Source organism: Stylophora pistillata, chromosome 1 (genome assembly GCF_964205215.1).
Source record: "Stylophora pistillata chromosome 1, jaStyPist1.2, whole genome shotgun sequence".
NCBI classification, from domain to species: domain Eukaryota; kingdom Metazoa; phylum Cnidaria; class Anthozoa; order Scleractinia; family Pocilloporidae; genus Stylophora; species Stylophora pistillata.
The window spans coordinates 40,293,175-40,320,827 of NC_142519.1; the positions used below are offsets into that span (position 1 = coordinate 40,293,175).

The 27,653-nt window shown below is 37.9% G+C and overlaps 1 protein-coding gene, 2 long non-coding RNA genes and 1 pseudogene across 4 annotated transcripts in view; 3 read left to right on the forward strand and 1 right to left on the reverse strand.

Annotated features, from left to right (window-relative positions):
- LOC111346455 (vesicular glutamate transporter 2-like) lies at positions 1-6,811 on the forward strand. Its single transcript, XM_088757212.1, has 4 exons — positions 1-18; positions 4,246-4,382; positions 4,998-5,169; positions 5,324-6,811. The coding sequence occupies exons 2-4, from the start codon at positions 4,322-4,324 to the stop codon at positions 5,343-5,345; spliced, it is 255 nt and encodes an 84-aa protein (XP_088613338.1). The 5' UTR covers positions 1-18; positions 4,246-4,321; the 3' UTR covers positions 5,346-6,811.
- Positions 1-27,653, forward strand: part of LOC148742493 (uncharacterized) — a 307,714-nt gene that overhangs the window by 261,934 nt on the left and 18,127 nt on the right. The gene's annotated exons all lie outside the window — the stretch shown is intronic.
- On the reverse strand, positions 6,144-25,178 carry LOC148742504 (delta-1-pyrroline-5-carboxylate synthase-like; annotated as a pseudogene). Its single transcript, XR_016000111.1, has 14 exons — positions 25,102-25,178; positions 24,618-24,728; positions 22,661-22,813; positions 17,208-17,222; positions 15,386-15,609; positions 14,501-14,660; positions 13,833-13,876; positions 12,974-13,298; positions 12,508-12,656; positions 11,421-11,613; positions 10,743-10,864; positions 10,066-10,249; positions 9,356-9,451; positions 6,144-7,989 (listed from the first exon to the last, which is right to left on the reverse strand). The product of XR_016000111.1 is annotated as a delta-1-pyrroline-5-carboxylate synthase-like (transcript).
- The window catches only part of LOC148742505 (uncharacterized), a 5,413-nt gene continuing 2,510 nt past the window's right edge, over positions 24,751-27,653 (forward strand). Inside the window, exons 1-4 of the long non-coding RNA XR_016000082.1 lie at positions 24,751-25,461; positions 26,091-26,162; positions 26,629-26,704; positions 26,882-26,974. This is a non-coding gene — a long non-coding RNA (uncharacterized LOC148742505). The remainder of the gene's footprint in view (positions 25,462-26,090; positions 26,163-26,628; positions 26,705-26,881; positions 26,975-27,653) is intronic.

Below are 27,653 nucleotides of genomic sequence, written 5' to 3' on the forward strand. Positions count from 1 at the left end.
CATTTGAAAAGGGTTCAAGTAAGTTTAACATCTTATAAAAGATCATTTCTTTATTAATTCCTTTTAAAATTTAAGAAATCCTTAACATTGTCATGAGCATCAAGCCTCAAATAACTCTTTCGGAATTGTTGATGAAAGAGTATACATGTAGTCAGCTGTAGAAACGATTTTCAGTTCTAGCTGCAGTTAAACAACAAATGAATTAAAAAAACCATGATGTGTGTTTAACAACTAACTTAATGACTCGCATGTATGCTTAGGCTGCAACTGAATTAATAAACAAAATTGGGTCCTTCACTAATTTCTTTCCAAGCTTACTAATGACAACATCATGCACCTGTGTTTATCTCAGACAGTTAAGTGTTCTCTTTATTATTGTCCTCAGTCAACCTGAGCAAAAAATGATCATGCTTCCTCTACAATTTGTTATTTGAGCTTACTAAATACACCTTCCAAACACTCTGAGTAAAAACATGTATGACTTCAACATACTTAAATCTCCTCCGTTTTCTAAATGTGAAAATTAAGGAATAAAAGGGGTAAGTTTCTAAAGAAACTGTGATGCTGCATCGGTTGGGGTAACATGGTAATTTGGTTTTATCAACTAAGTTGAAATTGGAAATTGGCCACCACCGTAAAAGAGATAAAAAGCTGCGTTTGGAGTGTTAGCCCTTCCTCAGAGCGAATGGGAGAATCATGTGTTGTGTGTGTTTATGTGCAGAAAGTGGAGCTTAAACGCTGGGTGGGAACCGGGTGACGAGAGAAAGAAGAATGAATTAGTAGAAATGAACAGCATTCATTGATACTGCTTAGAATGATTATAGGTAGATAAAGTGTCTGGCAACTGGTTTTGATGTGTCCTTGTCATTCCTTTCTACGTCGCGAAGGTGTTCTCGGAATCAAATAGTTTGATGACATCAGTCAGAAGACGAGAATGCTGTCTATTCTTTTTAAAGGAAGTAAAACTGATTCGCTTTTAAAAATAAATATTTTGAACGCTATTATTGTGTCTTGAGATCTCAAGAAAATAAAAAACACAATCAAGAGGTAAGAAATGGCCATTTTCAAAATCAACTCAGTAATCTTGCTGCAAACCAACAACTCGCGATAACCCCGTCGAGCGGTTCACAAGCAGCTGCTGCTCTGGCCATCTGAAAAAAAAAGAGATCATTATTTGCGTCAGTAAATACAGCATTATTTTGTAGCATCTAATTGTCCAGGCAGATCATAATTGCCATTACAAAGCGTGGTCAATGTTGTTATTTCATGATGATGTACTTCTTACTGGCTGAGATAAATTTATATGGTTTTTCTTGTTTCAATTACAACAAAGCTGGAAGCCTCACTGCTTCGAATTCAACATTAAAATTTTAATAATTAAGAGAAAGGATGAGCTTCAAGCTAAAAGTCTGAACTACTTTTTTGTTACATTCCAGCTTAATTTGTTCAAGTTGTTAAGGTTTAATTTAATTCTGTTCCAAATGTAATGAAATGAATTCAATTTCTCAAATGTAAAACACATTTTGATGAGTACGGCCACAGCTTGTATCAAAGTGTTTCTGTCCTGGTAAATTTAAGCTCCCTTAGATATATACATTGTGTTTGTAAGGCCCTTTATTTATAAGCCCTCCTAAAACCTCTTACAAAGTTGTATATGCTCGTACTATTAATTAAACCAGCAGTCTTATACTGTTACACTGAGTATTAATGGTATTGTTCTCAGCAAAGTACTTGTGCATTTTGGGGTCAAAAGTCACTATAATGTGATTAAAACTAATCTACAGTACATGCACATTAGCATCAATGTTATCCAAGAAGAAAAAAAAACCCACAGTCACTTATAAAACAACATTGAAGAATGAAGTAGGGGTCAAAATGGTGTGACATATACATGCTATACAGTTATACACAGGCTTAGACAAACACCAAGCTTACATTTAGCTGTTACCTCAACTTAGTTTCTCTGTCCACAATTTTAGATTACTTTAGCTTTAACACCATATCTAATAGCGTTTTGTCTCCTTTACTATTTACAATACATGTTAGTTTTGTTGGTTGACCTTCTGATGGAAACTCTTATCACTGTTTAATGTTTGTCACTGTTAAAATTCTCATGTGTTGGTGTCATGGCAACCACATAATTATTATAGAACACAAAGTTGTTTTTATGTAATTTGGACCTTATCAAAATACAATTTTAAAAGTAAAATTCATGATTTCCTCCTCCAGAGACTCGAAAAATATGACGATTATATTGATTTGTCTACTTTAATAGCACAACTATAAGACCCCCGCTTGTTCTGTTTTGTGGCCTTATCTTAAATGTATTAATGTAGTTGCAGGGCAGGAAACTTAATTGGCCCGTCCGAACGTCCGAGACGGGTAACTTTTCCATTCGGACAAGGAAAAAGATGATCGAAGTTGTGCGTTTGGACAAGTAAAGCCTAGCTTATACGTCGCGCTACAGTCGAATTTAATGCAAGGTCCCACAAGCAATTAAATTTGACGATAGCGCGACGTCTAAAACGAATTAAATTCGTCCTTCACGTTTTATCCGTCTTGGTAAGACGGATAAAATAGCGATAACGCGTCTTCAGTTTTAACGTCCCACTAGCGCCGCGTCGAATGAAATGCATACATTTTCTTAGTATATTTCAATTTATTTTGGCGAGCCCGCAGCGACCCGAGGCACTGCATTTAAGAAGAGAATTAAATTCGATCGTATTGATTTCGACGCATAAAACCACGCCACGGTTTACGTCGAACGAACGACAAATTTAATGGAATTAAATTGGTCTGAATTAAATTCGACTGAGGCGACGTATAAACTAGGCCTCAGTTGTAGAGCTTTTTTTTTTTTTTGATTTATTTGTTTAAGCAGGTTGAATTTATTGGCAACTATTAAGCTGATGTGGACCTGCTGTTTTCCCACCCAACCCACCCCAGGGGAGGACATCCAGCACACAGTAATCTCGTGCGTGGGAAATTAACGTCTCTTACCCATTACACTTAAGAGACGGGACCTCCGGCTTTACGTCTTATCCGAGAGACGAAGCAAAGTGGGTAAAGCATCTTGCTTAAGGATACAGCGACATGTCCCTGGTAGGACTTGAACCCGGGCCCTTCGACCCAGAGTCCAGCGCACTTAACCACTGGACCACTGACGCCCCACTAACGTTGCCTGACTTTGGATAAATAATAAATCATTTTTTCCCGTATTTTACAACTAAGAGCCTAGGAAATAAACCGTTTTTTCTTTTTGTGCAAGCTGTGTATTTGATTTCTTCGCTCAGCTTCGCCATTGATTTCCACTTAACTGGGGCATTGTTGAACTGATAAAAAAGGATTTTTGAAACCCTAAATTGCTGTTGCCGATTTTTTGGGACAACTAGTTTTGTGGTCCGGACAAGTAAAATACACGCGACACTTGTCCAAAGGGACAAGTGAATTGAAAAGAAAGTTTCCTGCCCTGAGGTGTAATTTGTCTAGAATTTTGAATCTCTTCTCTGTAAATCTTTTTTATTTCATATTTTTTAATATATGTATTAAACACTGCCCGCCTCGACTAGCCTTTGCTGACTGCGGGCAATGCATATTTCTTGTAATATTGTAATATGTCATTTAACTGTCATCAAAACTGTCACCTTACTGGATCAGGCATCTGCGGCAAAGTCAAACAATAAGCATTTTTCCTTATGATTCTCTAGAGTTAGGCAAGCAACTGTGACGAGTTTTGAAAAGTTTAGAAGAAGTCTTGAGCATTAGTTTACCCTCTGTTAGATCTATGACGAGGGAATATCGCTGAAATAGTCGACATTTTAAAATTTGCTACCATTACTCTGTCAGATGTTTGTTTTTGAGAGCATTATTTTGTGATTAAGGTCCTTAAAACCCATGGATTAAAGTCAAATGAGAACTATCCATTGTTGATGACTTTGATTTAATCCAGCTCCCTGGCAGTTTTTAAATTTGCTTTTTTTTTTTTTCTCTAATTGCCACATTGTTGGTCTTGGTCAGGCGGGCCAACTCGAGACGCTGAAAAAATGAGCCTTACCAGTAACCTTTTCTCCGCATCTCCTTAAAGTAAATTCTCATAGAAATTAGGCAAGACTAAGACATGAAAAGCTAAACGAAGGAAACATTATCAAAACCACCAAAGAGACGTATGCTTTTTTTAGGATGTACATAAAAGTTATGAATTCACCTGCCGATGCAAAGATAATGTCTATTTTTTTCTCGTTTCAGACTGGCCGGATTCCTAGCAGCTTGTCCGTATTTGTTTAAAGCCATTCTAGGTCCAGTAGGAAGAATAACAGCTGATATGCTCATAAGATACAAGATTTGTAAAGTTGGTACAATAAGGAAAATTTTCTACGGGGCAGGTAATACTTACATTTGTATATCTGTAAGTAGTTAGCAATCGCTAAGGCCAGTAGCATAAACTATGATTCTGTTAAGGCTCGCATATGATCGTCTTTGTCGCAGGGATTAGTAAAATTATCATATGACCCGTCTGGCCCCGCTCGCGCAATCCCATAGGAAAGTGTAACAAAAGCTGACGTGTGCAGGGCTGGACGGGTTGACGTGAGCCGGTCGGGAAAAAGCCATCCGGCTCTGGTTCTCTTGTACGCCTTTATTGCACAAAAAAAAACAAACGAACATTCTGCGCATTTGTTGCAAAAAAAAAAAGTGACAACAGTGAAAAAAAAAAAAGAGAAAATAAGTAATGTTTTCGATGAATTGTGAGTTTCTTGTTCTGACTTGAGAAAATAAATGAAAAGTTTTTTTTATTGTAGAATCGTTTTTGTGGTATTTCGCGCACGCCAATCTATGGCGTTCCATTTAAGTCAAAACAAACTTTTCAGATTTTCAAAACTTATAGTCTGAGCGTATGTGGAGAGATGTATGCGGGCCATGCGTAAACCTCACTTGATAGTGGATGAAATTTTGACTTCAAGATTCACTTAAAGATGAATCTTCTCCGATTCTGTCCATAGGTTTATTAGCTGGAATATTTATAGTGGCAACAGGCTATATTTGGCTAAGGAGAACAAGTGTTATATTCCTGGTGTTGGGTGTTGAATTTTCTGGTTTAAATGCTAATGGTTACGCTGTCGATCATTTGGACATCGCCCCACCCTTTGCATCAGCTCCTGGATTTATAACCCAGTAAGTAGACATGTATAAGAGGGACCTCAAGGAACCAACCACGCATGCTTTGTTTCGAAACTGAATCTGCACTTTTTCTGCCCTGTACATTCGACTGTTTACAATGGTAGTCCATTCCGCAAGTTTAAAGGCTGTAATTGTTTATCTCATTTAGATTCAAGAGGATTGGAGGATAGTGTTCTGGAACACACTTATGTTAACGCCGTAATTTTCTACACACAGCCTTGTTTAGGAGAACGTCAGCCATGGGCATCACCTACTACGCAGGAAGATATAGACAAAGAGGAATAAGACTCGTAGGACTCACACAGAATGATACAGTGCCACAGTAGAAACTACGTGGTAAGGTCCAATGGTTACATGTTCCAGTATCACGGTGGCAAGTTGGCTCTAGTCCTTGCTCTTTTGTTCCGTTTAATTAGTGCGAAGCAAAGAGCGAAGGAATACTTACCAACGTGTGGCTCATAGTGAGACGCAATAATTCTACTTCATCATCCGACCGAGGCTAGGAGTATGGCAGTTTGAAGGGCGTGATCAACAATTATGACCTTTTATACGATCAGTATCATCTTCGAAGTATGTCGACCTTAATTAAGAAAACATATGAACATTTGGCTTCTATGAACAAACGTAAGATAAGTTTAAACTGAAGAATAAATCTATAACCATTCTACTACTTTGCAGTATTTCTTTACATAGCGGTCCACATGTTCTGATCTGGGAGAGAATAGGGGAAAGCGTACTGACACTGCTGTGAAGAACCATATGATCTTTAGCCGGGCTACCGGAATCTTTTGTCTCCAGGCTGCAAATGACGTGACTATGATTGTTACCTCTCGAAAAAAGGATAACAGGCGGACAGTGATGTCCAAGATCCGTTCAGATAGTTAATCCATCATATAATTTTGCTTGAACACGATTGGTTTAAACGTGAGCGAATATGCACCAGCTAAAAAAGGAACTTATCAAACGTATTTGCTTCATTTGGTTTTATTCTGAATGTTACATTATTTAGTCTCTGTTACGTGGAACCTGTCTCCTTCATCGGTGATAAAACTGTTAATAAATAGTATTTCGCAAGAGAAAATACCCTTCACGTTACAATACGCTACGGCGAGTTGAAACTCTGTTAATAATAATACTTGTCAGCAAGCCGACCAGATCTTTGTTTTGTACGTGGGGAGGGGAAGGGAGGGCGAAAGGGCAGATAGAAAATACAAGATGCAGAGAACCCATTGATGTCGTAACGATTCTGTCTCAACGATTCGCTTCCGTTTTATTTATTAATTTTTTTCATGTAATTCTCATTGTACCTGATAACGATAACCGTACTAAAATAGCAGAGTTGTGTCCTATGCATTTTCCACATGTTAGAACTGATTGCACAGATCCTATCTCTCCCCTCTCCCCCCCGAACACACAAAGAGTCTGCTTTAAGACCTATTTTCAAACTGTGCATGTTCTTGTAACAGGCATCAGGACCAGGGACTTTTCAGCTGCCCCTTTCCTCCGCGGACAATCGTGGAAAATGCACGGGATTGACTTAAGAACCGAATTACGAAGTAAACCAATATCTTGCTTTCTCGGGGTTGACAGCAACATCTCGGTAATACCAATATAACAACTATTATTATCACGAAAACTCTCGAACAGTTTTCTATCCTTAATCAAGAGTCAGGTTTTCTGCTTTGCATAGTCTGTCCTGAGAACGTGACAGTCAACTATTGGGGTCAACGTACAGTTATTATTACGGTATATTCATCAGTATCGCTTGAGCATGGAGCACAAGAACGGATACAAGGTATCAAGATTGCGTTAAGTCGAACGCAAAGCCAACCAAACAGTTTTAAATATTCCTATTTTCTTAAAAATGGGGTTCCGCTCTTAGCTATCCACAGAAAAAAGTTGCTTGTCAGTGATATTTTTAGTGTCTAGCAACAAGATATATATATCTTATTAGACGTTTTGTTGTGTATTATTGCTGAGTATTTTTACGAGTTGTGCCGTATTTAGTAAAAATACTCAGCGATACTACACAACCAAACGTCTAATGAGTTATTTATTATCCAACCCGCCAAACTGTTACTTCAGGCGGCGGGACGGAATTGACGCGTTGTCGTGATCCTGTTTCTATTTTCTTCAATAAATGAACACGTTTCCAGGTCGTCTAGCTTTTTTTTCTTCGTTGGATTCAACTAAAAAACTTAAATCCATATTTGCCATCCCATTCCGACTCTTCGTTGTCAGAAATATGATTCAAATTGTCCGCCATCTTTTTTCCCGTAACTTTAATCCAATTCTTCGCTTGCGCGATGCGAGAAAACCTGTCTAACCGGATTTCTGGAGTACAAATACCGCGTGATATTTGTACTCGTCTTTGGCGTTATTTGTCCTCTACGAATTGTAGTTGGATAACAAAAAGGGATAACTGAGATACAAGCATGAGAGCAATAGTTAAATTAATTCAACATAATAATACGTTGTTGGGCGGGACGTTTCAAAACATACGCTCATCAAAAGCATAACATTGACTCGCATAACGAGTACTGTGCGCAAACTGAAGCACACGTTTAGCATTACGTAATTATTTCTGTATTACTTGGCTGTCGCCATTATCCGAAGTCATTTCTTCGTCAATAGAATCCTGAGGAGTGCCTGCAATCGGGAGGGTCTCGTGAAGATATTTGAGCAGGCCTCCATCAACAAAGTCATCCACTGTGTGTCCCTGGCCAGTCATTACTCATCTAGCGGTCAGTAATCCTTCCACACCCACAGGACCCCGGGCATGGATACGACCCGTGCGGATACCTACTTTAGCACCTAAATAAAATAATGGTGTTGATTTAGTATCCTGTTCCTTTGAAGGACTCGATGAATTCCCATCCCCGCTACCTATAGCAAGTTCCGCGACACACTATGCTCCTACGCAGGGCAACAAAACCCACGATAATCAACAGGTAGAAAAACGGGCAAAGTGCATCCCCGACCAAAGCACTGGAGCTATACCGGGGTTTCAAGGTTCTAATGGACTCACGGGTGTACCTGGAAGGTAGGAGTCCCGATGCGCACATAATGTCCCCTCCCTTTGTAAAACGACCTTTTCAGGTCAACAACATTCAAATCTTCAGAATCACTTCTGGAAAACTGCCCAAATCCAAAGAATCTTCATGGCATTATATGTTTTCCGTGGCTAGATACTCCACTTGTTCGTCATTCTCGCCGCTTGAATGCAAACGCGCAAATACGCAGTATGAGACATTTCACATAAGAGCGCGGAAATTCGTGACAGCGTCCCTATCCCTCTTCCCACCGACTTTGAAAAATCCTACCTATGCGTATCTAATTACCAATTCTCCTCACAGGCAGCCATACAGATAGTATGAAACTAGTTCGAAGAATTTGGTATTGGATCAATAAATAATTCCCTAAGGAGAAATTCTGGGGCCCGTTTTCCGAAAGTCCCATCAACAGAACAGGCCCGAAGCCATATTTTACAATCAAAATTTAGAGAATAGATTCGCAGGTTCTGGCACTCTAACCAGTACATTTTGTTCCTTTAGCTGATAGTTTTATTGCACAATTTACAAATCTTCTGAAACCCCACATTGAATAACAACATATTCCTCCTATAGGAAACAGTAGCCGCAAAAACAGAACAGCTTTACCGGCCCGTTAATTTCACTGTACCTTCGAGAAACAGGCCCCGAGTTAATGATGGAAGTTAAAGGTTTACAAGCTTCTAAATTCCAAATGATTACATAAAAAGAATAGGAAAGGTGACACGCTACACGAAGAACACTGGGAATGGAGGATGTCATCACCATTACGGTGTCAAAATAAGAAATCCAATCCCATAACTGCCGTAGCTGCGCGCCTGCAACCTGTTTCCCGGACCTCTGATATCTATGAGCAAAAGTATCCCTTTTTACCAATTAAGGATCATCGCAGGTTACATTTTTTTTGCTTCAAGCCTCCCGAAAATTCGACAAGATTTTTATTTCCCTTTGGCATAGTCTTTTAACCCTTCACAATCCATAACTAGAGCCCTTGTTACTGGAACCGAAGCAAATTTCTCCTCCCATCGGGTAATTAATCAATTTTGCGCTCCACGAACTGAATCTTTTATTTTACTTAATTAGCAGCAATTGTGTTCCTGTAATAGCTAAGCACACTGTTTCATACTTACCCAGGCCAAAGTGATACCCATCGGAAAATCTAGTGCTTGTGTTATGGAAGACACACGCACTATCCACAGCTTTTAGAAAGTAATCAGCAGTCCCCTCTAAAAATAAAATATTTTGATAAGGGGCTTTTAGTAATCGGCACAACGCAAACCATACATGCATCTTGCGCGGCTTACAAATTTGTGAACTGAGCAATATGTAGTATAACATAGAAACTTGGAAAACATAAGTAAGTCGTCTATATTTTTCTGCGTTGCGCAGCTTACGTAGGTTCTCTTTAAGGATTTTAAACAAACAAACAAACTAACAAACATACGAAACATCACAGTGTAGAGATGATGGCCAACAGAAATGACCTCCAGAAATGGACCTTAGAATCATTGAAAGAAATTCCCCATACTGGAAACAAACGGACGTTGAATTGTTAAAATGAAAACTTTAGCAAACGCTTAGTCAACATATGCGGCAAATTAAAATGGCGCGTGGCGTTAACATTGAAAGACTACTGTGTCTTACATGTAGCTAGCGGTAAATATTCACCTCGCTGCATAGCCACCCTCACACGGTGAATAGCTCTTAAATATCACGAGAATTACCAAAAACACTGATATACTAATTATTCATCACACTGTCATCGCTCCGCGAAATCGTTGCGATAAAAACAGAGCTGAAAGAACCCTGATTACGGAGAGATTAAGTAATATATTCTTACCATTATCAGTGGTAATGACAGCGTGAGAGCTTCCACATTGATGGATGCGATCAATGGCTTCCTCTGTAGTCCTGACTACTTCCACTGTACACTCTAACTCGCTGTATTCTTTCTCCGTAGTCTTGGCCAGAGCCGGAGCCAGCGGTAAAGTCTTGACCAACTTGAGTCCGGCGTGAACTATCACCTTAAAAGAAAATCAATTAAACAAACAAATAAAATTAATACGAGAAATAAGAACAAAATTAGCAAACGGAGTCAGTTGGTGAGTTGGTGGTCTTAATAAGGACGCACATTTTGTCCAGCATGAGTAATCAGCGAACTTACGTAGGTTAGCGACGGACAAAAAAAGCGTACTGATTGAATAAAATAATTAAAAAAAAGTGATGATAATAATAAAACAGCTCCGCTCTTCAATTTCACTCAAAGCTGTATTTTCATAGTTTTGTCAAATTTCGTGATTTTGACGATTAAAACGCATAGAGCGATGGAAAAAAACAAAAACAAAATAAATTCAATTGCGCAAAATAACACAAAAATTCATAACCGTTGAAAAGTAACGCTCTAAAATTTCTTAGAAGCGAATTTCTCTCGCGCATTCATTTTTCATCACCCAAAGCATAGAGAGCAATATGGAAAAAGCGCATTCTGATGTTATAGTGTAAAGGTTAACGACTTACTCCTTATTGCCTGAGAGCTTTTAGCATCTGTTCCAGAAATGGTGACCGAACAAGATCCCTGTGGACTAAAAGGGTCTCCATAGCATTGCAAGCTGCAGGGTAGTCACATTTGGAATCCATTACTACAAAGGAAGAATAGAGTATACTGCAACCAAAATACAGACGATCGATGCCAAAAAATCAAGTTTGACAGATGTACCGTACGAGCATGATCACCCACAACGAAATGTTTGTCTCGGCAATCATTAAGCCAGAACGGAAAGCCATTGAAGAACGGTTTGGTTTAAAGATATTACCCGCGTTTAGACATCTAGTTGAATAGCGGGAGTTATCAAATGGTTTTTGGGAAAAAAAACCAAAATTTTCGTATTTCACGATCCTTGAAGTAAGTAAAACCATGTGGTAAAGTTGATCCCCTCACAAGCACCACAAGTAGTATCAAGGAAGTTATCGCTTAAGATTGCAGAATGCGGGTTCCTGTCGCGTTAATCGCACCCGAATCAAGGATAATTGGTTGGAAGAATGCTGCAAGTTTTCTGGACCAATCACAGAGCGAAGTTAAGCGCAACGAATGCAACCGCGGGTTACTACTACTTCCAATTAAAAATCGAGCAAAATCGGCAATGAAACGCTTTTTCACCAAGCATGAGGTACAATAATGAGTTATATAATGCTCACCAATCTTTGTGGCTATTTCAAGATCTGCATCTTTGTCCACATACACGTGGCAAATTCCCTAAGCATGTCAAGAACAGGAATTTCTTTGCTCTGTCTGAATGCGCTCAATCATCTCACTGGAGCCTCGAAGGATGATTACATCCACGTATTTATCCAACTGATTAAGATGATTTACCTCTTCTCGAGTACTGACCTAACAGTAACAATAACATTTACACAGTCCGTATATAAAGAATACAGGACTGACACGGGTGTGATCGGCTCACAGAGTTCGATCACAGATCTGTGGCACGGCTTCTACGAGAAATGATCGCCGGTGAGAAGGGAGAGGAGGTTTGGGAAGGGTAGACGCCAAACCTTCCCAATTCAACGCTCTTCGTACCATCGCGCCTCATTTATTAGAGAAATTTCCACTTGAGTGTGAAAACAAATTCGGAATTGTCTTCATCTTGGTTTAATTTACTGCGCCTTTTCATTGGTCCAGAAAACTCGTACCACTTCCTCGACCAATCGGATCTAAAACTACAACCAGAGGCGAGATGGTCGCTCAACCGCTTGCCTTTTTTTTGTTTGAGCCGTCAGTGGCTCCTTGTGATTACTTGAGTTTTGTTTTACGATACCCAATCGAAAAGCGGTCTGAGAGAACTTCTGGAACAGGGTACCCACTTTGCTTATTCATGTTTTGGAAAGCAAAAGAATTGCGAAGTTCATCCCTGAGTAATTACTGAGAGCATCAAAGACATACTGAAACCTAATTAGTCCACATTCAGCGTGCGAAGTGAATTGCAAGGCAGTAAAACTCTGAATCAAAGTCAATGGCTGCGAGGAGGTCAGTCAATGGAAGTCAATAGAAAGTTTAAATTGAGAGCAGAAAATTGATGTATGAAAAGTTTATAAGGGCCCGTTTAATGTTTTAATCCTTCAGAAAAAGTTACTGCTGCCGGTTTACTATCACGAAATTATTTGACTCTCTCTACAAATGACAGTAAAAATTGTAAACATTTACTGACGTCTGTTGAGGCGAAAAAACAACAAGGATGTTGGATTAGTGTCAGCTAATCAGCCTAAGCACCGTCACAAAACTTACCAAACTGACAGCTTGGGGGAGGGGGAGGGGGGAACGTACATGGACAAAGCCTCTGCAACAAGACTGTGAAGACATCTGTTGCTGTGATAAGCTTCTTTACCACCATTCAGAAGCAAACCGTTGCCTGTGCTGATGGCTAAACAGGCCACCTTGGAGAAAAAAATTCCAGCTTATGAAGAGACAAATACATGAACAAACAAAACCAGAGGGAAAAAATCCCTTTCGTTTTCCATGGGTAAGGCTCAAAATCCCTGGTTTTATAAAAGCAGGATTTTTATGTTTTCAGATTACTTTGGATCAAGAAGAAGTCAACAGGAACACACAAAAAAAGAAAAAACAAAACAAAACAAAACGAACGAACGAACAAATACTTTTCATATCTAAACACCAGGTAAGTCAACTTCTAAATCTTACAATACTTTGTAAGGAATAGGATGAGAAACATTTAAACCTACTACAGCTGTACCTGCACTAAAGCAGCTGGGCAAGATCCAAAAATCACAAGAAGCCCTCCAATTGGAATAGTTTCTTGTTTCAGCTTTCAACCATAAGCGATTTTGGTTCGTTTTAGCACACGACCCAAGATGTTGTGCGAGGAATTCGCAATCTGTCTCAGTCCCTGAGAAAGGTTTTCAAGTTTGGACGGACGGTGTCAAAAGTAATCTGTCCATCATAAGGGCACTTAAGTGTCTCTCAAACCGAGCATAGTCCAGATCTTTGAAGTTTGCATCTAGAATTTGATCCTTGCGTTCGATAAGAAGGTCGGCTAATTTGTAAATGATTCTGACCCGCTAGACAAAACACGTAAAAGAAAAACAAAGGCGCATCATTTAAACTGCAGTACTGCGCGTGACGTTTGAATGTTGAAATGATACATGAGGCGCGAGAAGACTCAGCTTCAAGTCGTGCTCTAAACCTAGGCCGAGGCAATAAGAGAGAGAAGATGTTGGCAAAAGCCGAACACTACCCCTCAACCAAAGGGAATTCTGGGTTATTTTGGTCAAACATCTCGTCGACAACCATTCCGTGCATTTTTTTTGCCTATAAGTCTGGATAATTTGAAATGGTCCAAAGAAGCCTGCTGAACAGACATTATTTGTTTGGCGTTTATCAGTGGAACGGAGGGAAGCGCGAGACAAGCGCGGAGTGCCAGTCGCGTGTGAGGGGAGAAACGTGTTACTTCACGCTCGCCTCGCGTTTGCCTCCGTTCGTCTGAACAACACAAAAGGATTCCGCCTGCTCTGCAGGCTAGACCTGAACATGGAATTAAATTAATAGCATACAACTGTTCGGCCTTAAGCATTTTCAATAGTCTACAGCCGTACCTGGTCAGCGGTCAGTGCTTGCAGAGCTCTTCCCCCTTTGCGAGCTGTGAAAAAAGCGATTTAATAAAAGAAACCTAAAAACACATTTACGCAGAAAAAAAGGAAAGCAGAATTACAGCAAGCAATTCTATAAAACTAGTATATCCCGAGAAGAAGGTGCAAATTTACAGTCACAGGATCAACCTGGACCACTTGGAATATCATCACGCGCGAGTTACCACAAATTTTCAGGAGGGAGGGGGAAATGGGGGAAGTTACTGAAAGGCTTAACCAGACACTGTAATCACTAAAAACACTCGGTATCTAGTTCAGGATGCACACTGAATGAAAACGCTGATATGGCATTTTTACAAAAACTGCCCCCAATCTGGCATCTAAAATCAATAATTTCACAGAACCCTATGTGGACATCCCAATCTCCTCTTTAATTGTTTGATTTCAGGATCCTGTCCCTCCAGCGTTTCTTAATATTGAAGTTAAGGTCGAGATCAACTCTGTATCAGATAGCCATTAGAGTTTGAGAATTCTAAACATAAAAGTATCGCAATCAAGTCTCGATCTAATATAAAGCGCTCTCCGATTGGCCTGCTGCCTTAAGTTTCCAACCAATCACTATAAGGTAAACTACAACATGACGATGACATGGACTAAGGTACAATCTGACGTACCTGCCGCAGCCTGATTCTCTACAGATGGCCCTGGTTCTTCGACCATAATGAAGAATGCTCCAACTTTTCGGCTATTCAGAACTTGACGAATGACGTAATCACTTCCTGTACCATTGGCTATAACTACACTCGTAGCGCTCTTTGGTACCCAGGCTGCAGCCTGAACAGCCATAAAGAAGGTAAAAATAAAATGGTTAAGTTACGAGAGTTGAAATAATTCATCGTTATTTTGTAAACCTTTTTCTCTGAGAGCAAATCGAAGACACGTCCTGCGAAACTGTTTCGATCTCTCTTTCCCAAAGATTCAAACGTAAACTTGCCTTTGTAAAGGAATCATAACACGATTTTTGACTCGTACTAAATTTAGCATAAAGCCCCGTTCACACCGTGCTGTGACTTTCTGTCATCGTTCTGCCTTGCGTCCACACTAATCCGAAAAAATTCTCCACTGAAAACAGATATTTTCAAACTACAGATAATTTTAAAAACGGCACTATAGGCCATACGGTAACTAAAATGTACTCAGAGAATAATTGAAAAGAGGTAGCTGTGTACGGATAGTCCAAAATTGAAAGGATTTGGCTGCATGTAAATTTCAGTACCTGTCTGCCTGCCTTGAAGTTTACCTCAAGATTTAGTATCTTTCTCGTTTGTACTTTTTTGTGATTTTATTGAATCAAAAAGACTGGTCTTTCACCATGTTTTTGAATGACAACTTGTTCCTTGCAAATGGGAATTTCAATGCTGCGTTCCAATAAAATTTACCTGACCTCCCCTTAAAGAGTATCCGGTGCTCTAACAATCCTCGCTCATGGACGGTCAATTTTCTAAAGTTCCCCCTTCATACTCTTTGCAAACTTGTTTCAAACTACTGGAAGTACACACTTTCACTTTAGACTCCATGCCTCCCCTGCCAACACGTGACTTTCCTCCAAATTCAATGTTACTGACGTCCGCTGGCCTGAACGTGTCTAGAAGGCGAGACTCAGGCAAGTCGGGAGGGCCGCTGTAAATGCCCTGTATATCTGATAATATCAACAGCAAAAATCTGCCTTCATTTCCACTGATAGCAAGGAAGATAAACTATCATTGTCCTTTACACTTATCACCTGATGAAAACAACGAGAATCGAATCTTTTTTAAGAGCAGTGAAATAACAGTCACGTTATTATCAAATCCACATTTACGTTGAAGCTTAACAGTAACATCAGGAAGTCACAGAGGAAAGTTAAGTAAAACCCCAAAGCAATTCCGTATTACTTTCAGCACACAATAATTGAAAATTGCTCCAAAAATTTTATCTACAGCTAAGATTCCTACATGCTTAGAACACCTGCAGACTTGTATCTGTCATGTTGAGGATTCAGTGATTGTTCTCAATTTTGTCAGTGGCTATTTGCTGGATCAAAGAAGTGCACAATTTGTTTTTGTCAGTATAAAGTTTTCCACGCGTTTTTTTCACTCCAAATTGCATCCTATGTCGTTTGATTACCGATAAATAGATGTTGAGAATTTGAGAATTTAGCGTCACATCAAGCTAAAAACTCTCTGACTGATAAGTAATGTCTGCAGCTCCTACGATCTGATGAACACTGAATGATGGTTAACCCTGCGGGTGACAAGCATCTAATTCTTCTTACAATAATTATGACTGCTGAATCAAACATTACAGTACTGAGAATAAAGCAAATGATCACCAACTGCAGAAGCTACTGATCGTTCAACAAACTCTCCTAGTCAGTACCGTACTGGTGAACAGTGTGGAGAATTTGCTTACTGATATTGTAAGGACAAGATATCTGTTAATCTCTTCTAAAAGTCCATTGATTAAGATTGTAAACAAGACTTTCACTACTAGGCTGCTTTCTGTAACAAAATTCCAAATTTTTTTTACTAGAAGAACAGCTCGTACTGAGTGACTATTTTGCATGACTGTTTACAATGAGCATGCAACAAGGCTTTGGAATCAACATAAACATGGACATTGACAGGAACAGCAAACAATCCTATGAGTGAGATTAATTCAGACAAAAGACAGAGTCACCAAGGAACTAAAGATAAATTGTGATAAATTGTGCTTAGAGTTGGTGGACCCTTGAACTCCAAGAAGTGATCAACATGTAACTTCTCCCAATAATATTCAATAATATCCAGCAAACAGGTAAAGAGAATACTCAAAACTTATCAAGTAGAATTTGTTATTGTGATCTAACACCAAATTCTTGTAACTAATTTACAAAGGAAATGTGTGGCAGCTATAAGAGGAATTAGCAATCAGCTCTTAGGATTAATGATAAAGGGTTAAAAGCTAAAAATGCCAGGCTGACACAATGCAGCTATGTGCTAATGCCAAAAAATGCATGACACGCTAAAATACCAGGTCAATCTCTGATATGCCAGAGCATAATATAAACTTTTCACTTGCTGATCCACAAATTAAAGGTAATGTTCTCAAAGTTTGACAATAAAATAAACATGTACATGCTGTACTTCAGTTAATTATTAGGCCTCTCAAGTTTAAAGAAAGTGCTAAAATTAATACATATTTTTTAGGATTCTTGGAATTGATAATAACTGGGAAACAGAAAGTAATTACTTTCAACATTTTGTCTTCACTAGCGTTAACTACAACTTCTTGTGCCAACTAACCTCTCTAAATGATGCTAAGTGACTGAATTAGGGATTTGTGATTGAAAATGTTACTCACCGGTGCCCAGGCCATCTTATCAAATTGGAAGAAAAGTGCATGTAAGGGAAGGAGACAGTGACAGTGTTAGAAAAGTTCAAATGTTGTGTAGCTTTTAACTACATTCTCACTGACCTAAATTCTACATAAAACTGTCTTAAGTTGAACTGTTTAACAAAATTTTATTTAGGTTGTCTATGATGACGAGTTTCATGTTTTTTGGCTACTCTGTTCATACAATTGGACAATTTCTTTGGTTCCTTTGGCATGGCAATTCCACAATAATGTACATATAGCTTACTCATCAGCTTTCTGAAAACTCTGTCCAATCATTTTCAGTTCCACTTCATTATGTGGCAACCAACAAGTCCTCCAGTACATGGAGAATCTTAGAAGAATAAGTTACATGTATGCAACTGGGATCAAGTGGATGGGTGGTGCACACTGCCTCTTTTTGCAATTTGAGCATAATGAAGACCAAACAAGACTGAATAATTATGAAGAATAACTCATACATGAGGTATCAAGTGGAATGATAGGTGCATACTGTCCCTTGCAATAAAAACAAAACAGAGATGTGCAGCCCAAAGAAAACTTGAATGAAACTACAGCAATGGATGAGTGTATCTAGAAATCTTTTACACTGTCTTTCCCCCTCACCCAACCCCTCCAGAGACAGTGACATTTTACCACTAAGCCAGGGGAAAGGACACAGCCTTTCATCCTATGCTCCCCATGTCCCATATTGCTATAATATCCAACAGAAATTATCACTGAAACCTCTTTTATCTGCTCTCTTCAGAAATCAATGATTTTCTGCTTTAAAAAACATATCATGATATATGCCCATGGGAGGAAATCACTGCTTAATGGTCACAAATGATTTCTACCAATTTAACTTCAGTGTTGTGTAGTTCCAAATGATATCAACACTCATACAGCAGAAGAGACCCCACTAGCCTGCAAACACTCTGACCCTGACGTGTTATCAGCACTGTGGCCAAGCATTTCTTCAACCATGGGCAAGTTTAAGGTCTTGAGCAAGGCAAGCCATCTACTTGACAAATCAACAGTGGTTTAGTGTGTTCTGTACACTTATCAACAATGATATTTGTCATCACAGAAGTCAAAATGTTGTGGACGCACGCGACTGTCAACAAATTTTGATCACTGTGAAAATTAATATCGTTGTAGATAAGAGTACAGACCACACTTAACCACTATCAATTAATTTATTTTAACCATAATATCAATGTCAAATAAATTGGTTCTAGCAGTCCATGACTCGATCACTGCGTGAGCAGCACTGTATGTACTCTTGTGGACAGTGGCAAATTGGCCAATGCCATCGGGACACTTAGACAGTGACAAATTGGCCAATGTCTTTGGGACACTTTGACAGTGACAAATTGGTCAATGCCATTGGGACAGTTAGTGACAAATTGGCCAATGCCATTGGGACACTTAGACAGTGACAAATTGGCCAATGCCATTGGGACACTTAGACAGTGACAAATTGGCCAATGCCTTTGGGACAGTTAGTGACAAATTGGCCAATGCCCTTGGGACACTTAGACAGTGACAAATTGGCCAATGCCATTGGGACACTAACAATCATTGCTAAATCCCTTGAAGACCTCTCATTAGCTCACATTGCTCATTAAGACCTTACTTTGTCCCACAGGCAAAGTCAGGCAGAAGCACCTGTAAATTGATGGTCTGCTTGCGGGCTAAGTCCTTGCCATTCTTAAAATTTCAGTTTTGTTTCAAATGGTTTTCTTCAGAAGTTGCACACGTTTAACTCCCCTTGAGTTTGCCAGGAAATGATCCTCCCTGGGGTGGATGTGAAAAGGTCCTAGAGCTGCTTATTTTAATGCCATCCACCTAATATAGCTAACTAAACTATTCTGACTTGAAAAGCAAGTTAAGTAATAATATTTGAAATAGTTTTGAAAAACAGAAGAAAAAACATTTTATGAATGTTCCAAAATGACAAACAGGTCAGGAAATTTCCTAGGCAGAAAGATAACTGATATAACACCATGAGCTGGAATTGGTGATTATAACAATTTAATTGTGTAAAATGAAAGAATTTGTAAATGGCAGTTAAACATCTGTAAGTGCACCTGACAAATAGTAAAAACACTCAAGGGCAAATATGATTGAAAAAATTCTAGAATAGGATGTGCAGTTCATGAAATGATCTAACTTACATCTCTATTTGGTGAAAAAGTTATTAAATTACTTTCAATTGATGAGCACAATTCATACCAATAAATGACACCTTTTGAAGACCAATTTTAATTTCAATCAGGTTAATCTGCTACAAGCAAGAGAAAGAGAGTGGAAAGCCAAGCTGAGTAAAGGTGAAAGAATTTGCTCAATATGTAGATTGTAGAATGGCTTATTTAAATGCTGTGAGGAAGTGTTAGTCAAAAAATTGCTAAAAAGACCCTACCACAAATTTTTAATTTGGATAAAAAATATTACTGACACAGCTGCCTTGAGTTTCTAATAGTGGATGTACAATATATTTAATTTGGCTTTAAACAGGCTCATTAGATTTGCGGGCCAGAAATTTGCCACAACTACCAACTGTCAAATAACAGGATCCCAAATTTCAAATCTAATTCAGAGCTCAGAATTAAATAATAAAAAAACCTTTTGAAGCTTCTGAAAGTTAGGAGACAAAAACTAAAGAGCTTATTAAGAATTTTTTATTGATATAGAGTCTTTGCTATGAATCATGAAGAGGAGAGATATTTCACAGACCACATAAAGCTGCAAGATCAAGTACTAACTTTTCATATTAAAGGAGACAGACAGATAACTTGTAATAACCTTTTCTTAAAAACTTAATATTGAAACCTCGAAGTATCTTAGCCAATTGATGGTACATTTCATAAAAGGAAAAATTGTTTATAAATTTGCTTCTTGTTGTTAATCCTGTTGCAACTAACAGTTTGTGAGAGTGTTTTACTAAAAATTAGCATTTTTGGAAAATTCTCACTCTCTTAGAAAATTCATTCCCCATTTTGTGTTTCACTCAGCTGTCTGACTACCATTACATTGTGGTCTACGGCTAAGTAATGAGAGACAATTTCGCACAGCATAGGCACATGACCTAACAGCTACATTTACCTTCCTATATGCTACTGTAACAGTATAAATGTTAATGATTAAAAATAATATAATAAAATAATAAAATTAATAATTCAGTTTAATAAAAAAATATTTCAACTCAAAATCATTTCAAATAACTGATGGTTTGATTTGTGTTCTCCTTAGTTCTACGGATAAAAATAGGCCCCTACTAAGGGAATTGCTTCAACTGAAATCCTCTTAAATTTGTCAAGAGTAGAGAATAGGATTGTGGAGGTTCAATAGTTTTCACCTAAAGTAAAAAAAAAGTAACTGATCAAAGAGACAAAAATAATGTTATTAAGTGATGTTGCAGTCCATCTATATGCTAAAGAAAATCCTGTCATCCTATTTAAGGCAAACTCTGCAACACTTTATTTTGAAATTCAATTGAATGTCTGAACTGTGAGTGGCATTTCAATGAGCCATGAAAGTACATCATATTATATATATCCATCCATATCAAGTTATAGTATATTTGATTATTTGAGCATTATTATTGAAGATGATTTGATACAGTGTAGTCTGATCATGCAGGTGAATATATTCCTGAGAAGGACTCTGATGATCAGATGACCTTCTGTTATTAGGTTGTCAAAATGTCAGTCGGCCTGACTGCCTACAACTGTGCTTCTCAAGTCTACCCTCACATTAACAATCAGAATACACAATCTAATATTTCCCCTACAATCAGCATTCAAATTAGTTCACACATCATGTTTGTGAAGAGTAACAGTCCTGTTTCCATCGCACTCTAAACAATTAACAGATCCCCCCTCCCCCCATTCAATGTCAGCCAAATGTTCATGAAATCACGATACAATATGTGACCTCTCACGGGAAAACATTCCGAACGGTTAGCCGTTCACCAGCTGTTCATTGGCCGTTCGACTGGATTGGCATGCCGTTTGAACGCCTCAAGCTATCAGTTCTTGAATATTCATCATCCGTTCAAACCGTTCGAGCTATCCGTTTAAGAAACTTCATCATCCGTTCGAATGCCTCTAGCTATCCGTTCTTGAATATTCATAATCCATTCGAACGCCTCCAGCTATCCGTTCTTGAATATTCATCATCCGTTCAAACGGTAAATTGAGCTATCCGTTCAAGAAAATTCATCAGCCGTTTACTTGGCACTTTGGCAACCATGGTAGAAACATTTTCAGTGTGATCGCAATCCATATCTTCTCTCGTTGAATGCTCCATTTAGTGATTGTGTGAAATGGCGGTAATTGACACAAGTTGTTAGCAGTTACCATTTAGGCAACACATTTTTGATGGAGTGACAAGGAAGCTGGGATTATGGAAATTTAAACCCGAACTGAAGTTATCGTATGCTTTTTGCGTGCAAGTTCCTTGGTTGTACCTTATCTTAATCGGTCGTATTCGATAATAAAAATATTAATTATAATCCATTTGAATGCGCCGAAAGCGAAGTCGAGTTATTCAAACAATTGAGTTTCGACTCGTTTCAAGTGATCTTTTCACAGATTGTGTCAAATACCTCGCGTTACTTAACACCTTGTCACCCAACGTGTGACGCTTTCATGAAATAATCCTTCGCTTTGGCTCAAGACGAGAGTTTGGGATGCCTGTGTCGGCATTCATTTTGACAAAACCATCTGTTCAAACAATTTCTACAAGCGATCACTTATTTGACTGCTTAGCCGTTTATCCATTCGATCTCATCTGTGAGGCTCATCTCAGTGTTCGAAAAATTAGCCGTTCATCTGTTAGATAATTTTCATTAGCCGTTAATCCATTCAACCTAATCCGTTCGAAAATTTTAATTAGCCGTTCATCTGTTCATCCGTTTGAAAATTTTAATTAGCCGTTAATCCGTTCGACCTTGTCCGTTTGAAAATTTTCACTAGCCGTTCATCCGTTCGAAAATTTTAATTAGCCGTTCATCTGTTCATCCATTTGAAAATTTTAATTAGCCGTTAATCCGTTCAACCTTGTCAGTTCGAAAATTTTCACTAGCCGTTCATCCGTTCGAAAATTTTAATTAGCCGTTCATCCATTCACAGTATCCGTTTCGAACAGCTTTCGTAGCTGTTCATCAGCCGTTCGTTTGCCATTCCGTTCACTGTTCGAATGGCTACTGTTAGGAACGTTTTCACGTGAGAGGTCACATATTGTATTTTTATTTGGGGGGAGGAGGAGGGGGCAAAATGGTGAACTTACTGTAGCGAGGGCAAAAGAGATAAAATTGAAACAAACCGAAAATAAAATTGAAGCAATTAGGGGTTGAAAAGATCAATGTGTCAACAGTTTTGTTGCCAATTGTAGATTCAAACCATAAACTGTAAAATAGATTTGATTGTACTCACCCCAGCCAAATCTAGATCCATGCCTGGAGGGGATGCTACCACATCATTCTCATTTATAATGGGAATACAGTTCATAGAGATTAACTTCTCCACTGTTGATCTCAAGTTATCCAATGAGTATTTATCAGAAACACCCTGTTTTGTTATTAGCACCTGAAAAGCACAATCAATTTTTCTTAATAATTCTAGTTATGATAAATATTCAGTGTATGTCATAACGATAACAATAACGTTACTTACCGTGGACAAAACACCTAGCTGTCAAGCTCATTTACAGGTTTTAGACACAAGATAATCAGATAATTTACAATAATATCACTAATTATCCCCCCCCCCTCAAAACAGGCACTAAAAAAAAATTAAAAACTACAAAACAAAAAAGTCAAATAGCAGGAAAATTGAAACTGAAAAAAATTATAAACTTTACACCTAAAAAATTAAAAACTAAAAAATAAAATAAAAAAACTATAAAGCTGAAGAATTTAAAAACAAAAAAAACTACAAACTACAGTGTATGCTTGGACACTACACTCATGCTTGAAAATGTGTGATAACAGTACACTGACTCTGAGAAAGAAAAGTGGGACACGGGCGAGTATGTAGAATTGAATGTACTACAAATGAACGATTTGTGGCCAAAAGTTCCAGAGGAAACAAAGACTTGAAACCCTGACTTGAGTTGTGTTCACAGCAAAGGTGAGAAATAACACAAGCCGTGTGCGCACCAATCACAACTTTGAATGTGACTTCAAATGTGTTTAACCCTCACTATTAAAACAGATGGAAATATAAGATATACTCTGATGATCACCTGTTTCTGCACATTCCGAAGCGTTCCCATGTTTATGATTATATTTATGTTCTATGATTTTGGCACATCTGTCAACATGAGACTTTTTGCATCACAATAAAAACTTTTATGATTATATATGGAATCCAAGAGGCATTTGAGGTTAGAAAGCAAATCTAGGAGGGACAATTTGCAATTAACATAATTGACCGCTACCTTGTGAAAAAATGTCTATTAATGTTAAGATTTACTAAAACTTCATTTGAATAATAAATTTCATGATAAACGTATATATACATGTATGACTATGTATATCTCTTGGTACATTTTGTATAGCATACCTTTTAGTGAACCAAAGTCTTGAGCCTCTAAAATTACTCCTTGTCTTAAAACCTTTACATTCAAGATATTGAGGATTTCTTGAAATTATTTGATTGCCATTCATGGGGCATGAAATTGATTCTGGTGACTTTCTGAGGAAACTAATAATTAAGTCATGAAAGTAGACTTAAAAGAAATTCATGGGTCACGAAAGTAGGCTTTTAAAGAAATTGATGGGTCATGGAACTCATTCTGGTGACTTTCAGGGGAAATTCATGCCTCATGAAAGTAGACTTAAAAGAAATTCATGGGTCATGGAATTCATTTAGGTGACTTTCAGGGGAAATTAATGGGTCATGAAAGTATAGGCTTTTAAAGAAATTAATGGGTCATGGAATTGATTTAGGTGACTTTCAGGGGAAATGAATGGGTTGTGAAAGTAGACTTTAAAGAAATTCATGGGTCATGAAGTAAGCTTTAATAGAAATTAATGGGTCATGAAATTCATTCTGGTGACTTTCAAGGGAAATTCATGGGTCAAGAAAGCAGGCTTAAAAGAAATTCATGGGTCATGAAAAAAATTCCCCCATTACTGGAAAATTCTAGGCTTAAAATAACCCCATGAATTTTCATTTTGCAGTATTCCTGAGCCATGAAATGATCTTAATGGGTTTTTCACTAGAAATTCATGGAATTGTCATAAAACTACTCACAGCTCATAGTGATATCTGTGACTAGAGATTCCTCATTATTTCTTCTGTGATGTTTTCCACATGATCACCCCGTAAAAATCTCTTAATACACTTAGTAAGTTACTAATCTCTTGCAATAGTCTTTAAAACATACCTGTCCACATGTCAGGCCATACTGCTGAAACACAACTTCATAGAGCGATAACAATCCTCCCTGTCCTACAGCAGCACATGCTCTTGGTTCAATGTAAGGCCCTGCAATTGACTGCAAGAACACAGTATTGCTAATATTGAGTACAGGTCTAGTAGGTACTTGTAAGTAATAATGAGGCTCATGATAAAAAAAAAAAATAATAAAAAAAAAGCACTGTTCTTAGGGCTCGAAATTGCGACCAGTACAGTCGCTTTTGTGACTTAATTTTTATGTTTGTGACTAAAAAATTATTCCCTAGGAGTCGCAAAATAATTTGCGAGTAGAATGAAAAAGCCAGCAGTCGCTACTTTGCCCCTATTTTTGCCGAAATAAATAAAGAAATGAAATATATATTGTCGTGTGCCTTGATTATCCTAGACATTTGAAGATATAGGGTAAAATTGTGCCTAATTTATCCGAAATGTTGTCCACGCAACGCCATTACCTCGATCGGCCGCCATTGCAGCGATCTCCTATTCATACCTCGAGGCATTAATTGGGTCAAAATGTGAAGCCAGAGCCACGCAGAATAACCTAGGACTACGCATGTGTCATAATGTGTCACATCACATACAGTGCCCAGTGCCCCAAACTAATGCACGGATTCAAACATGGCAGAGCAGGGTCTCTCTTTTGACAATGCTGGAAGAAGTACTTTTCTGTTGTTGTTTAAGTGCAACTCAGAATCGTACATCTTAATCTCTAAATGCGCGATACATCACCTGTGAATTTTTTTTGTGTTAGGACCGTAACGATGACAGTGGAGACAATGCAGAATCCGGCGCCACCAAAAAAACAAAAACGAGTATGATGCCCCTATTTCAGTCGGCTTTTATCACTCTAGTAGCTGATCACTTGAACGTGCGAAATTACGTAAAATACATCGATTGCAACTGACTAGAGATTGTAATGTAACAACAAAATCCACTTTTGCGAATTGGGGTTGGATAAAGGACCATGAAAGCTTTTAGAAAAAGTGAATTAGAATTTAATTACTAAATTTTCCTCCTATTTACCCACTCCTTAAAGTGGGCCCTTAAAAGAAATAGAAGTCTTTCAGTTGTACTTTTTAAGCATTTCTATATTGTATACTCGGATGACATTCATAGTTTCCATCAGCCAAGTTCTCGATGACGATTGATGACAAATTCATAATTTGAATGAGCTCCAAACGTACCGATCGTAACATAATTTTAATAGATTGTCTTTAATAGGCTAGCCTGACGACGGTTGCTATTGTTACGATCTTAGAATAAGCTCTACAGCTACAGTACCAAGTGATCATTCAACGTAAGAGCTATCATCGCAGAGCATTGCAAGTGTTTTTTTTTTGAAAATGTGTGAAAGTTGTATCCTAAGGGTGTTGATTGATGTGATGTTTGAAATTAATCGTTATCAGTTATATACTAACATAATATTTCGTTGATATTACAGCTGTACTTTATTCAGAATGCAGGTGAGAGATCCAAGGTAGACTCTAGCACCCGACTGTCCCTTGAAAAAAGGGTTAGGACAATTTGAGGGGCAAGGATAACCAGCCTAGGTCTCATTTTGAGGCTCTTTTGAGATATGATTAATGCAAAACCTGTTGGAGAAACAAAAGGCTTCTTTTTGTCCTTGGTAAAAGAAAGATTAAATCCAACAAACAAAAACAAAAAAAAGATAGATCTAGAGGAATGGTTCTCCACCAATCTGTAACTCATAATCCAAAAAGTTAGGCAAATCTGAGCGAAAATGAAAACAGCCTAAAATTTGACATAGGCTAAGTTTGCCTCTGGCCCCTTAATTATTTATGCATTATGGATATAATGAAGTACATCTCTTGCTCAGTTTTAGAGATAATTTGGTTCCATGCCCCTGCAAGCAGAGGTTTCTTGATCAGCTGTGTGGCAGATCTGAGATTAATTTTAATAAAAGGGAGGTATAAATTAAATTATGCCCTGTGACAGCTTTGATATCTTTATTTTACTAGATAAATGAATGGTACACTTGGACAAAGATGCCAGTGGTACTGATTTGCTTGAAAAATGGATAGCCATGTTTTTCATGTAAGTAACGATAATTCTGTTTTCATGTAGGATTAAAATACCTTGCTGGCAGTTGTCATGTTTGCTATTTTCAAGTGGTAATTGCAAGAAAGCTTTGAATGAATTAGGATAAGCTGTGTAAAAAATGCTGATGTGGCATTTTCAAATGGTTTATTAATGATTCTTATTCATTTGTAGGTCCATCAGAATTAGAGTCATTTTTTTTGTCCTTTGTGAAAAGTGCATTTCAAAGAAGCATTGTGAAGTCTTTTGGAAGAAGATGTGATCGATGTAAGTTCAAGAACTATTGTGTGGTGATTATTTGATTAGTGAAAAATGATACATGTAAATTTTTAGCTTTGTTTAATCAAAGGATATAGTATGACACAACCATAAATATCCAAGTCTTGAACAAGAAAATAATTAATGAACCAGTTTTCTAGAAAAAGAAAATTGATATATATGTGTGTACATGTACCAATACTTGAAGGGTTTTTTGTTTTTAAAATTTATGGCAGTGGCTGAAAGAAATGTCAACCAGTTACAAGAACTGGATGCACTTAAGGAATAAAATTCCAATTCAGGCTGATTATTCAGACTACTCAGTGTTCCTGACCTGAGGTCACTTGTTGTTTCAGCTGTAAGAAGTAGCAATGGCAAGTCTAATGTTAAGAGTTAATTTACAAAAGAAAGCAGCTTTTGTTGTTATCAGCATTAAAAAAGTTTTTTGAATTGTCTAGGAGTTATGTAGCTCTTAAAATGGCTGATAATAATGATATAGATCGAGCCAAATTGTAAGTAAATTTCACAAATCGTGAGTTATATTTTTAATGGCACTGCAGTTATAATTTTTGTACTGCATGGTTATCAAGGGAAATTTAAAAGAAAAACAAAAAAAAAAATTTTATTTACATTGGCTATTCATTGCTACAGTGAAATCCCATGTAAAGCAGACACCCTGTTTTAATGG